This window comes from Babylonia areolata, chromosome 33, assembly GCF_041734735.1.
Source record: "Babylonia areolata isolate BAREFJ2019XMU chromosome 33, ASM4173473v1, whole genome shotgun sequence".
In the NCBI taxonomy this organism is placed as follows: Eukaryota; Metazoa; Mollusca; class Gastropoda; order Neogastropoda; family Buccinidae; genus Babylonia; species Babylonia areolata.
This window is the reverse complement of record NC_134908.1, coordinates 5,600,168-5,615,167: the sequence shown is the minus strand read 5'-3', so window position 1 is coordinate 5,615,167 and position 15,000 is coordinate 5,600,168. Positions and strand designations below refer to the sequence as shown.

The 15,000-nt window shown below is 45.1% G+C and overlaps 1 protein-coding gene across 1 annotated transcript in view; it reads left to right on the top strand.

The window, feature by feature from the left end:
• Positions 1-15,000, top strand: part of LOC143276978 (diacylglycerol kinase theta-like) — a 59,704-nt gene that overhangs the window by 26,383 nt on the left and 18,321 nt on the right. The window contains exons 10-14 of the mRNA XM_076581675.1: positions 2,378-2,516; positions 6,462-6,552; positions 8,728-8,841; positions 11,590-11,740; positions 12,959-13,116. Coding sequence (XP_076437790.1) covers positions 2,378-2,516; positions 6,462-6,552; positions 8,728-8,841; positions 11,590-11,740; positions 12,959-13,116 — 653 coding nt within the window. The remainder of the gene's footprint in view (positions 1-2,377; positions 2,517-6,461; positions 6,553-8,727; positions 8,842-11,589; positions 11,741-12,958; positions 13,117-15,000) is intronic.

Sequence of the window (15,000 nt, the reverse complement as noted above, 5' to 3'; positions counted from 1 at the left end):
ATCACGGTGAAGGTGGTGGTGGTGGTGGTGATGGTGGTGGTGGTGGTGATGATGGTGATGGTGATGGTGGTGGTGATGGTGGTGGTGGTGGTGATGGTGGTTGTGGTGGTGGTTGTGGTTGTGGTGGTGATGGTGGTGGTGATGGTGGTGGTGGTGGTGGTGTGGAGGTTGTTGTCAATTTCAGATGCTAAGATCATGGTGGTGATAGGTGGTGGTGATGATGATGGTTGTCATCATGCCCAGCCTACAAGATCGTGGTAGTGGTGGTGGTGGAGGCGGTGGTGGTAGTGGTGGTGGTGATGGTGGTTAACGTTATTCCCTGCTGCCAAGATGGTGGTGGTGGTGTTTATTGTGGTTATGACGTCGTTCTTAGATGCCAAGATCTTGAATAAGGACTTTTCACCTGATTGCAACAACTGATGTCTGTTTACACCCCGAAAGCAGAGTATGGCTGCCTACATGGTGGGGTAAAAACGGTCATACACGTAAAAGCCCACTTGTGTACATACGAGTGAACGTGGGAGTCGCAGCCCACGAACGACGAAGAAGATGATGTCTGTTTTTGTTGGTATTTTCTACATTCAGTACTCTTCAAGGTAAATGAAGCTGATGTGGCGACTTCCATCACAGAAAGATAAAGAGGCAATAATATTTTTGAACACGGGTTAACTCTCTCCATACGAACGGCGAAAGAGACGACGTTAACAGCGTTTCACCCCAATTACCATCATCAAAATATTGCAAGCGGAAGGCTCTTATACTGAAGACGTGAATGTTGACAAAGAATACCACAATTCTGATGACAGAAGCTAAAGGTTGGGTCATTGAGACACCCACTGGACATCCGAGGGGTCTGTGTAGAAGAGAAGAGAGGACTGGCCGTACTGAGTGAGTTAATATGGTTATTCTTATGTCTACTGTAACGAAATTATGCAGAAGTAACAGGGAAGGAGAGCAGAAAGAAATCCCCTTGCCTTGATACAGAAAAAAATCTTTACGAGAATTTTTTTTCTTTTTATCAGGGGGAAGAAAATAAGATGAAAATATCAGCTGAATTCAAAAAGAAGTAGACAGAATTCAAAAGATACATATTTTTTGAATAGGGCAACTGGAGCTGAATTCAAAAGGTGTAGATACATTTCATAAGAAATGTATTTTCTAGTGGGTCACGGTTAAGTATGTGTAATTAAAAGGAAATTTTCTTCCTAAAATGACGTTTAAGTAACATACTTACCTTGCCCTGTGGGTTGGGCACTGATAGAATAGACCCACTGCCCTGCCATGCATGTCGTAAGAGGTGACTAAGGCAGGACCACCTTGCCCGGAGGATAAAGGGGTTTGCGTAGGGCTAACTACCCTGCCTGTAAAAAAGACCAGTTACAGAAGCATCGACGACAAAGAACCAAAACATTCACCTGGGCAAGGAAGGGTCTCCGTCCTGGAGACATATGATGCAGTGCAGTGAAAGCCGAAAGGAAGCTGCAAGGCTGACTCCCCTTCTGAGGCAGAGCTGAAGCAGCAAGGGACCAACTGGACTAGAATGGCCAGAACAGCCCAGAACAGAGTGTGATGGCGAGGGGTCGTCGATGGCCTATGCTCCACCAGTAGCGAAGGGCAAAATGAATGATGATGAATGAATGAACATACTTACCGTGACTCACATTTAAGACCCTCCCGTTCCTCCCTGCTTTCCGTTCTCCCTGCACGCTGCGCTGGTTGCGGTGAATTGCTGTCAAAAGAGGGCGCTAGTCAGGGGTGCAAAGGGGAGGTAACCTACTTCGGGAGGTTATCGACCGTAGCTACTTTTGTTTTCTCCGCAAAGGCGGGTAGTAGTTTGCATAGGACAGGAATGTCAGACCCCTGCCGGAGTCTGCACTAGTGGTTCACGGTAAGTATGTTATTTAAACGTAGTTTTAGGAAGAAAATTTCCTGTTTGAATAGGGCAATGACGGGCGCAATAGCCGAGTGGTTAAAGCGTTGGACTGCCAATCTGAGGGTCCCGGGTTTGAATCACGGTGACGGCACCTGGTGGGTAAAGGGTGGAGATTTTTACGATCTCCCAGGTCAACATATGTGCAGACCTGCTAGTGCCTGAACCCCCTTCGTGTGTATATGCAAGCAGAAGATCAGATACGCACATTAAAGATCCTGTAATCCATGTCAGCGTTCGGTGGGTTATTGGAAGCAAGAACATACCCAGCATGCACACCCCTGAAAATGGAGTATGGCTGCCTACATGGCGAGGTAAAAACGGTCATACACGTAAAAAGCCCACTCACGTATATACGAGTGAATGCAGAAGAAGAAGAATAGGGCAACTAGAGCTGAATCCAAAGGATGTAGATAGAGTTTATAAGAAATGTATTTTTTTGAACAGGGGAACGAGAGCTGGATGGAACGGCCCCGATTCGCGCACAACTGAGGACGCCGGATGGAAAGAGACCGTCCGTATTCCTCCGCTTCAGAGAAAAGAATCCGGACAGAGGACACATCCGAGTGTATCCCGGAGCGCTGAGGTGAGTGGACTGTGGTGACTGCAGTGGTCGGATTTCAGTTTCGCTTTGAAGGGCGCTATGGGCCGAGTGGTTAAAGCATTGGACTTTCAATCGGTGGGTCCCGGGCGCCTGGTGGGTAAAGGTTGGAGATTTTTTCTGATCTCCCAGGTCAACATACATGCAGACCTGCCTAGTGCCTGAACCCCCTTAGTGTGTATATGCAAGCAGAAGATCAAATACGCACGTTAAAGATCGTGTAATCCATGTCAGCGTTCGGTGGGTTATGGAAACAAGAACATACCCAGCCTGCACACCCCCGAAAACAGATTATGGCTGCCTACATGATGGGGTGAAAACAGTCATACACGTAAAAGCCCACTTGTATACGTACATGTGAACGTGGGAGTTGCAGCCCACGAACGAAGAAGAAGTTTCCGCTTTGTTTCTCGAGGAGACATCACTGCGTTCCGACCAGTACATGTACGCTACTTACATCTGTGGACCAGTACACGTATGCTACTTACATCTGTGGACAGTACACGTACGCTACTTACATCTACGGACCAGTACACGTACGCTACTTACATCTGTGGACAGTACATGTACACTACTTACATCTATGGACCAGTACACATACACTACTTACATCTATGGACCAGTACACGTACGCTACTTACATCTATGGACCAGTACACATACGCTACTTACATCTACGGACCAGTACACGTACGCTACTTACATCTACGGACCAGTACACGTACGCTACTTACATCTATGGACCAGTACACATACGCTACTTACATCTACGGACCAGTACACGTACGCTACTTACATCTACGGACCAGTACACGTACGCTACTTACATCTATGGACCAGTACACGTACGCTACTTACATCTACGGACCAGTACACGTACGCTACTTACATCTACACGTACGCTACTTACATCTACGGACCAGTACACGTACGCTATTTACATCTACGGACCAGTACACGTACGCTACTTACATCTGCGGACCAGTACACGTACGCTACTTACATCTACGGACCAGTACACGTACGCTACTTACATCTACGGACCAGTACACGTACGCTACTTACATCTACGGACCAGTACACATACGCTACTTACATCTATGGACCAGTACACATACGCTACTTACATCTATGGATCAGTACACGTAAGCTACTTACATCTACAGACCAGTACACGTAAGCTACTTACATCTACGGACCAGTATATGTACGCTACTTACATCTATGGACCAGTACACGTACGCTACTTACATCTACGGACCAGTATATGTATGCTACTTGCATCTACGGACCAGTACACGTACGCTACTTACATCTACGGACCAGTACATGTATGCTACTTACATCTGCGGACCAGTACACGTACGCTACTTACATCTGTGGACCAGTACATGTACGCTACTTACATCTACAGACCAGTATATGTACGCTACTTACATCTACGGACCAGTACACGTACGCTACTTACATCTACGGACCAGTACACGTACGCTACTTACATCTACGGACCAGTACACGTACGCTACTTACATCTGTGGACAGTACATGTACGCTACTTACATCTACGGACCAATTATGTACGCTACTTACATCTACGGACCAGTACACGTACGCTACTTACATCTACGGACCAGTACACGTACGCTACTTACATCTACGGACCAGTATATGTACGCTACTTACATCTACGGACCAGTACACGTACGCTACTTACATCTACGGACCAGTACACGTACGCTACTTACATCTCCAGCAGAGGCTACTTTTCAGTTTAACTTCGTTTCTCAAGGAGCCATCGCTGTGTTCAGACCAGTACATATACGCTACTTACATCTACGGACCAGTACACGTACGCTACTTACATCTATGGACCAGTACACGTACACTACTTACATCTACGGACCAGTACACGTACGCTACTTACATCTACGGACCAGTACACGTACGCTACTTACATCTATGGACCAGTACACGTACACTACTTACATCTACGGACCAGTACACGTACGCTACTTACATCTACGGACCAGTACACGTACGCTACTTACATCTATGGACCAGTACACGTACGCTACTTACATCTACGGTAGTGGTTAGTTTTCAGTTTTGCTATGTTTCTCAAGGAGGCATCGCAGCGTTCGGGTCAGTACATATACACTGCTGGCTTCTTTGAGGCAGATTTTCGACCTGCAGCATAACCCAACACACATGTCAGGCCTGGAGTGCGTGCATATACATATGCTTGTGTACCTGTCCGAGTGGATTTCTTAAGCCGCATGCAGCAGAATAAGGCCAAATGAACATGCTTAATAGCCAAAAAAAGCGTAAGACGAGACAGAGCGAAAACCTGACAAGATGGCGTGGAGAGCCTTGGCCAAAGGAATGATTCAGCGCTTATAGCTTTTAGAGGCGTTTGATTGGCTAAGAGCGGACCGGGGTCAAGACGGGTCGTCTTTTCACTGTTAGCTGCGCAAAATTTGGCCAAGCAGAGCAAACCGATAGGCCTAGTTTGCATCAGTTTGACATGGTAAGTATATGTATCACCAAACATAGAGTATAATACAAACTCCTCCTATTTCTTTTATAAAATTTTTGCCAGAGGACATCCCTTGTGTTGCTGTGGGTTCTTTTTTGGTGTCATGTACTGTACCATGTCAGACTGATGCAAACCAGGCCTATCGGTTTGCTCTGCTTGGCCAAATTTCGTGCGGCTAACAGTGAAAAGACGACCCGTCTTGCCCGGTCCGCTCTTAGCCAAACGTGGAGTGTAATACAAACTCCTCCTATTGATTTATTTCAAGGGGTTGTAGGGGGTGGTTTTAACTCTCTCTATACGAACGTGGGAAGAGACGACGTTAACAGCGTTTCACCCCAATTACCATCGTCAAAATATTGCAAGCGGAAGGCTCTTATACTGAAGAGGTGAATGTTGACAAAGAATACCACAATTCTTATGACGGAAGCTAAAGGTTGGGTCATTGAGACACCCACTGGACATCCGAGGGGTCTGTGTAGAAGAGAAGAGAGGACTGGCCGTACTGAGTGAGTTAATCTTCTTTCTAAATGTGGTGTTTGGTGTCATGTACTGTACCATGTAAAAACTGATGCAAAGCAGGTCTATTTGTTTGCTCTTCTCGGCCAACATTTATCGCGGCAACTCAGTGATACGACATCTCGCCATTAGACCGTCGTCTGCTGGCCAATGAAATGCCGTTTATATGATATATATATTTTTTTAAACTTGAACAGATGTACGTGAATGTGTAAGTATGCAAGTATGTAAATAATATATGCATGTGTGTATTCATGTGCACTTATGTGTCTGCAGTAATGATGCTTAACATGACTGTGTAATGGGTGTTTTATATAATCACGTATAGAAAACTAGAGGAAATGTGTTCATATATAAGATATCCCATGTGTGGGTTGTGTTCTTTCCACATTACGTTAGCTAAGCAAAGTGTCCATAACTCTATGCCGATGCTAGATGTAATGTCTATTATTTGTTATAAAACTGCACTGTTACACATGATGAAAATGTGTCCACCTTGACCAAATTGATAGAACAATATATTATAAGTGTAATGACTTATGACGACGACGTTATTGTTAGTGTACACTGCATTCTTTTTTTTTTTTCTTTCTTTCTTTCTTTTTTTTCCCTTTCTTTTCCATCTACTCTGAATTGTTATAATGAATTCATATACAAAATAAAATGGTGGTCGACCCAAGAAAGTCCGGGAACATGCAAAAAAAAAAAAAAAGAAAAAAAAAAGCGGTTTCCGGCAGTAGGTAAACAATCATTCTCAGTGGCCGCCATTTTCCAGATTTTATGCATTATTTTCATGCATGTTTGTCATTTGTTGCGGTAATACGAACCTCTACATATTGATTAATTGGTGAATCGATTGATTGGTTGATTTATTTCAGGGTGTCGGTGACCTACAAGTACATACCGGTGACGCGTGACACTACAGCTGATGAGGTCATCACATTGGCGCTGCGCAAGTTTGGTGTAGAGGTGCGTGTGTGTGTGTGTGCGCATGTGTGTGTGTGGGTGTGGGTGTGTGCGTGTGGAGGTGTGTGTGTGTGTGAGTGTGTGTGGAGGTATGTGTGTGTGTGTGTGTGTTCGTATGTGTGTGTGTGTGTGCGCGCGCGCATATGTGCGTGTGCATGTGTGTGTCTGTGTGTGTGTGTATGTGCATGTGTGTGCACGTGTGTTTGTGTGTGTGTGTGGATGTGTGTGTGGAGGTGTGTGTGTGAGTGTGTGTGCATGTGGTTGTGTGTGTTTGTGTGTGCGTGTGGAGGTGTGTGTGTGTGTGCGTGCATGTGTGTGTCTGTGTGTGCATGTGTGTGTGTGTACGTGCATGTTTGCGCACGTGCGTGTGTGTGTGTGAGTGTGTGTGCATGTGGTTGTGTGTGTTCGTATGTGAGTGTGTGTGCATGTGTGTGTGTGTGTGTGTGTGTGAGAGAGAGTGTGTGTGTGCATGTGTGTGTGCATGTGTGCATGCATAAATGAATGAATAATAGCTCTTGAAATATATAACTGAATTGACTCCACACTTCCACTCAGGCAAAGTAAACACATATCAATTTTCTTTCTGTCTTCTATTTGTATTTCTTTTGATCACAACAGATTTCTCTGTGTGAAATTCGGGCTGCTCTCCCCAGGGAGAGCGCATTGCTACACTACAGCGCCACCCATTTTTTTTTTTTATTGTATTTTTTCCTGCGTGTAGTTTTATTTGTTTTTCCAATCGAAGTGGATTTTTCTACGCAATTTTGTCAGGAACAACCCTATTATTGTTGCTGTGGGTTCTTTTATGTGCGCTAGTTGTTTTTTTTTTTATGTGTTATTATTATTATAGTCACTTCAACCATGTTTTTTGAGGACTGTAATGGATATACATGGAGGAGTCAGAGAGGACACTGCATATGTAAACAGAATGGAGGTAATATCATATGTAAACTCAGTGGAAGAAATGGGAGGTAATGCCATACATTATCTCAAGGGAGGTAATATCGTATCGTAATGTGTATGTGACTGAAACCTGATTGAATGAAACAGGAAACTAATGATGAGCACGCAGTTGCAGCCGTCAGTCGGCTCTACGTAGATAGGCAGCCTGTTGTGCAAATGATTCTGTGTTTGTAAAGCTCTTAGTCTCAGGTCTAGGACAGGCGCATATAAATACTCATTTTAACTACACATACTTTACCGTGACCCACTAGTGCAGACTCCGGCAAGGGTCTGATTCCTGTCCTGTGCAAACTACTACCCGCCTGTGCGGAGAAAACGAAAGTAGCTACAGCCGATAACCTCCCGGAAGTAGATTACCTCCCCTCTGTATCCCTGACTAGCGCCCTCTTTTTTCTGGCAACCATCTTGACTCCTGCTCCTGTGCTTTTCATACGGCTAAATTTTTTTTTGGTATTTTGTGCTTAGAGCTTGGTCTCAGGTCGAGGACAGGCGCAATATAGATACTGATATCATCATCATCATCATCAGCAGGCGCTGACCTGAGGATGAGGGTGATGAGGAGGAGGTGGTGATCGCTGTGTTTCAGGATGTACCCCTGAAGAACTTCATGTTTTCCGAATAAAGATTTGTTTAAACCACAGGATTTTGCCCTAAACAGGTGCCGCCGACCTGAGGATTTCTTTCTTTCTTTTGCGTTCGACAGCAACGCAGTCAGGGTCGAAGTCCAAGGATGCCACAAACTCGGACGTCTGGCGAAGATCAGCTACCGTTCCCCAGAGCTTGGTGTTGAGGTCAGCACCCCTAGGCCAGGACTGCTGCCGCATCTTCTCATACAGGGGGCAGTCTTGGAGAATATGGGATGGGGTCTGGTCAGCCATAGGGATGTGGCTGCCACTCCAATCCTCTTCAGGTTTGCTCGGAGGCCGCAGTGTCCTATGCGAAGGCGGTAGATGGTAGTCTGGTGTCTCCTCTCCAGTGTCCTGATGGGATCCTGGTGTGTCCTGGTAGCCTCCGTTCAGGGTGACCCAGCGTCTTCGGAATCTGCTGCGGAGGAGAGTTTTTGCTTCCTCATACGTGGCAGGAACGGTTGGCTGTGTGAGCTGGCTTCCTTCCGTAGCAAGGTGGGCCGACCTGAGGATGACGATGTGGTGGTGAACGCAGTGACGCCTCCTTGAGAAACTGAAACCGAAACTGAAACTGGTGGCTGTGTTTCAGGATGTACCCCCGGAGAACTTCAGTCTCATGGAAGTTTTGCTGGACAAAGGGGTGGCCGAGAGACGGGTGGATCGCGGCGACAGACCCTGGCAAATTATGCAACAAAGTCGCAGGGTTGGTGCTCCTTTGGTGGTGGTGGTGTTGTTGGTGTTGTTGGTGTTGGTGTTGGTGTTGAAAGCTTGTTGTTATTGTTGGTTTTGTTGTTGCTGTCATTGTCATAGTTGTTGTTGTTGTTGGTGGTGGTGTTGTTGTTGCTGTTGAAAGTTTGTTGCTATTGTTGGTTTGTTGTTGTTGTCATTGTCATAGTTGTTGTTGTTGGTGGTGGTGTTGTTGTTGTTGCTGTTGAAAGTTTGTTGCTATTGTTGGTTTTGTTGTTGTTGTCATTGTCATAGTTGTTGTTGTTGTTGGTGGTGGTGTTGCTGTTACTGTTGCTGTTGAAAGTTTGTTGCTATTGTTGGTTTTGTTGTTGTTGTCATTGTCATAGTTGTTGTTGGTGGTGGTGGTGTTGGTGTTGAAAGTTTGTTGCTATTGTTGGTTTTGTTGTTGTTGTCATTATCATAGTTGTTGTTGTTGTTGTTGGTGATGTTGGTGTTGCTGTTGCTGTTGAAAGTTTGTTCCTATTGTCGGTTTTGTTGACTCACTTGTGTAAACAAAGTGAGTCTATGTTTTAACCCGGTGTTCGGTTGTCTGTGTGTGTGTGTGTGTGTCTGTGTGTCCGTGGTAAACTTTAACATTGACATTTTCTCTGCAAATACTTTGTCAGTTGACACCAAATTAGGCATGAAAATAGGAAAAATTCAGTTCTTGTTTAAAACAATATTGCACCTCTGGGATGGGCACAAAAAATAAAAAAAGAAGCCTAATTATATGCAAACTGCATTTACTGTTATATTTATATTTTTTGTATTCTCTAAACTTGGCACTTTGACCTCTTATTCTGACACAACAGCAAGAGGAGTTGCTCGTATTATCATTTTTTGTTCAAACAGGAACTTCTTTTGCTAAGCATGGAAGTTTAATTTATTTTGGAAACGTTTTGGTGCAGATAGTAAAAAAGGGAAATTACTCTGTAATTAATGCTAGGGGACGTAATTTATCACAAGTGAGTCTTGAAGGCCTTGCCTCTCTTGTTGTTGTCATTGTCATAGTTGTTGTTGTTGGTGGTGGTGTTGGTGTTGAAAGTTTGTTGTTATTGGTTTTTTTTTTTTTTTTTTTTTTTTTTTTTTGCTGCCCCATCATCTGCACCGTTTCAGTGGCATTACTCCCATGCCGCTCATTTAGATTCCCCCATACATGGCCACACCCGGGTTCGTCCGTCGCAGTTCCAGCGTCGGCAGTCCACAGGGAACCATCGATGTTAGGTCGCCTGGAGGCCACACACCAGAGGAGACCCTGCACTGCTGCTGAGTCACTTCGGTGGTGTTCAGTGGTGCCTGTTCTGATTTTACGTACTTAGGACACCACCTACTAAGCCCCCTACTAACGACAATAATGGCTTAGTCGCGGAGCCAGACTGAGTGAGCGTCCCTCCCAGAGTGGAGACCGCCACCACGTCCCTCAAACAACAGCCCCCGACGAATCCGCCGATACTGACGACATTGACAGGACTCACCCCAAGCACAGAAGTGGAGGGGTATCGAAACTGAGGTCACCATGAGAGCAGGGCATGAAAGGCCACAGTTGTTGTTATTGTTGGTTTTGTTGTTGTTGTCATTGTCATAGTTGTTGTTGTTGGTGGTGGTGTTGTTGGTGGCATGTTGTCTGCTAGTCAGGCTTGGAAGACGTGTTGTGACACGTATGTGGACTGGTCCGATTACAAACTGAAACTGTGTGTGTGTGTGTGTGTGTGTGTGCATATGTTTGTATATGTTTGTGTACACGTGGCGCGCATGCCAGACCATCGGCTGCCCAAAAGGCTCTTCTATGGCGAGCTGCAACAAGGGAAGAGATCACACGGAGGTCAGAAGAAGCGCTTCAGAGATACTCTGAAAGTCTCTCTTAAAGCGTTTGATATCAACCCTGACTCCTGGGAGGAATCTGCAGTGGACCGTGACAAATGGCGCGCTGCTGTGCACAAAGGCGCCAAGTTGTGCGAGGCCAACAGGACTGCTGCAGCTGTTCAGAAGAGGCAGGCCAGAAAGTCACGGGCCAACAAGCTCCCTGACAATGATATGCCTGTCTTTGTCTGCCCCAACTGTCAGCGAACATTTCGTGCGCAGATTGGACTATTCAGCCATCTGCGCATTCACAGATAGATTCATGAGCATCCTTCCCCCCACCCCACCACCACCCTCCCCCCATTCCCCAGCTGGATGACAACGATGGTCATCATCAATCTCTCGATGGACACACACCACCATATGTTTGTGTGTGTGTGCATGTGTATATATGTGTATGTGTGTGTGTGTGTTTGCATGCCTATCTATATGTGTGTGTGTGTGTGTGTGTGTGTGTGTGTGCTTGCATGCGTACATATATATGTGTGTGTGTGCGCATGAGTATCTATGTGTGTGTGTGTGCGTGTGTGTGCATGAGCATCTATATATATGTGTGTGTGTGTGTGTGTGCATGCATATCTATATGTGTGTATGTGTGTGCGCGCTGTGTGCAGGAGTCATTACGACAGAACCGTATGACATATATTTGTATATGTTTGCGCATGTGTGTGCATATGTATGTATGTGTATGTGTGTGTGTGTTTGCGTGCGTATCTATATGTTTGCCTGCGTGAGTGTGTGTGTGTGTGCTTGCATGCGTACATATATATGTGTGTGTGTGTGTGCGCATATGTATCTATATATGTGTGCGTGTGTGTGTGCATGCATATCTACATGTGTGTATGTGTGTGCGCGCTGTGTGCAGGAGTCGTTACGACAGAACCGTATGACTCGGTTCTACCTGCAACAGAAGGAGGACCCTCACGGCCCCAGCATCTCTCTCTTCGTCGGCAATCTGCCCACAGGCCTCTCACAGCGCCAGTACGAAAAGATCCTGCTGGATATCATTGGGAAAGGTGTGTTGTGTGTGTGTTGTGTGTGTGTTGTGTGTTTGTTCTTCGTCGGCAATCTGCCCACAGGACTCTCACAGCGCCAGTACGAAAAGATCCTGCTGGATATCATTGGGAAAGGTGTGTTGTTTGTGTGTTGTGTGTGTGTTGTGTGTTGTGTGTTGTATGTGTGTTGTGTGTTGTATGTGTGTTGTGTGTGTGTTCTTCGTCGGCAATCTGCCCACAGGACTCTCACAGCGCCAGTACGAAAAGATCCTGCTGGATATCATTGGGAAAGGTGTGTTGTGTGTGTTGTGTGTGTGTTGTGTGTTGTATGTGTGTTGTGTGTGTGTGTTCTTCGTCGGCAATCTGCCCACAGGACTCTCGCAGCGCCAGTACAAAAAGATCCTGCTGGATATCATTGGGAAAGGTGTGTTGTGTGCGTTGTGTGTTGTGTGTTGTATGTGTGTTGTGTGTGTGTTGTGTGTTTTATGTGTGTTGTGTGTGTTCTTCGTCGGCAATCTGCCCACAGGACTCTCACAGCGCTAGTACGAAAAGATCCTGCTGGATATCATTGGCAAAGGTGTGTGTGTTGTGTGTTGTGTGTGTGTTGTGTGTTGTGTGTGTGTGTTGTGTGTGTGTTGTGTGTGTGTGTTTTATGAAAAGATCCTGCTGGATATCATTGGCAAAGGTGTGCTGTGTGTGTGTTGTGTGTGTGTGTGTGTGTGTGTGTGTGTGTGTGTTGGTTGTGTGTGTGTGTGTTGTGTGTGTGTGTTGTTTTGTGTGTTGGTTGTGTGTGTATTGTACAAAAAGATCCTGCTGGATATCATTGGCAAAGGTGTGTTGTGTTGTGTTGTGTGTGTGTGTTGTATGGAAAGGTCTTGCTGGATGTTGCACAAACACACACACACACACATACAGTGACACCCTTTGAATTAATTCAGACAATTAGCAACAATGCTTAAAAAAAAAAAAAAAAAAAAAAAAAAATTGAAGAAGAAAAGAAAGAAATTGCTGTGTGTGTCATCCGTCACTGTTTTAGAGAACAAGTGAAACAGCTTCGACGCACGCACACATAACACACACACACACACACACACACACACACTTTGACTTAATTTGGACAATTAGCCACAATGCTTAAGACAACAACAGCAACAACAAGAACAACAACAACAACAAAAACAGAAGAAGAAGTCAAAGAGAAAGAAATCGCAGTGTGCGTGTCGTCCGTCGCCGTTTCAGAGAACAAGTGGAACAGCTTTGACGTCATCTACTACGAGTACGGAGCCCTGGTTCTGATCTACACAGACCCCGAGCAGACGACGCATGTCTTCAACATCCTGCAGGAATCCATCATCCATGATAAACAGCTGCTGGTGCTTCTGCTTCCCAACATTCAGGTGTGTGGGTGTTGGGGAGTGGGGGTAGGGAGGGTGTGGTTATAATGGGAGAGTCTTGTTCATCGTCATCATCATCATCATCATCATCCTGCAGGAACCCATCATCCATGACAAAACAGCTGCTGGTGCTTCTTGCTTCCCAACATTCGTGTGTGTGTGTGTGGGGGGGGGGGGGGGGGGGGGGATGGAGGAGTCATATTCATTGTCGTCGTCATCATCATGGTATCATTATTATCATGGCATCATCATTGTCATTATCGTTCTCATCGTTAACGTCGGAGGGGCCATTGTCGTTGTCGTTGTCATCAGCATCATTATCATAGTATCACCATTATCATCGTTCGCCGCCTCTTTATTATGGTGGTGGAGTCATCATCATCGTGGAATCATAATGATGACAGTGTCGATGATGATGATGATGATGATGGTGACTAGTCAACAAGATGGTGTACTCCCAGATGATGATGATGATGATGACGACGACAATGATGATGATAATGATGACGACAGTGTTGACGACAATGATGATGATAATAACGACGACGATGTCAACAGCCCCACATGCTTCCAGAGGGAGTGCAGCCACTGATGGTGTTTTGTCAATGATGATGATGATGATTACGATGATGATGACAATGATGATGACAGTGATGATGATGATAATGATGATGATAATGATGATGACGATGACAATGATGATGATGATGACGACAGTGATGAAGAAGTTGACAGCCCCACATGTTGCCAGATGGTGTTTGGCGATGATGATGACAATGGCGAAGAAGAATAGGAAAGACAAGAAGAACAAGCAGATGATGATGACCGTGATAATGATGAGACGATGATGATGAAGAAGAAGAAAAACAAGAACTAGATGAAGCAGATGATGATGATTATGATGACGACAATGATGGCAACGATGAAGAAGAAGAAAAACAAGAAGAAGATGATGATGATGGTGATGATAATGACGAAGAAGGAGAAGAAGAAGAAAAGAACAACAAAAAGATGATGATGATAATGATGATGATGACAATGATGATGATGACAACGACGATAATGACGACGACGACGAAGAAGGAGAAGAGCAAGAAAAGCAAGAAAAACAAGAAGATGATATTGATGACAATAATGATGATGATGATGATGACAGTGATGATGAAGAAGAAAACAAGAAGATGATGATAACAGTGATGATGCTGATGATGTTGATGACGACAGCGATGAAGAAGAAGAAAAATAAGAAAAACAAGCAGATGATGATGATAACAATGATGACGATTATGATGATGATGACGATGACAATGATGATGATGATGACACAGCCGATGACAGTGATTATGACGATGATAACGACGATGATGTCGACAGCCCCACATGCTGCCGGAAGGAGTGCAGCTGCTGATGGTGTTTGTCAGTGATGATGATGATGACGACAATGACGATGATGATGATGATGATTACGACTACGATGACAATGATGATGATAATGACGACGACAATGTCGACAGCCCCACATGCTGCCGGAAGGAGTGCAGCTGCTGATGGTGTTTGTCAATGATGATGATGATGACGATGATGACAATGATGATGATGATTACAACGACGATGACAGTGATGATAATGATGACGATGATGATGATAATGACGATGATGATGTCGACAGCCCCACATGCTGCCGGAGGAAGTGTAGCCCCTGATGGTGTTTGTCAATGATGATTATGACGACGATGATGATGATGACGATGATGATGATGACGATGACAGTGATGACAATGATGATGATGATGATAATGACGACGATGACAGTGATGATGATATTGATTACGATGACGATGACAATGATGATGATAATGGTGATGACGATGATGACAATGATGATGA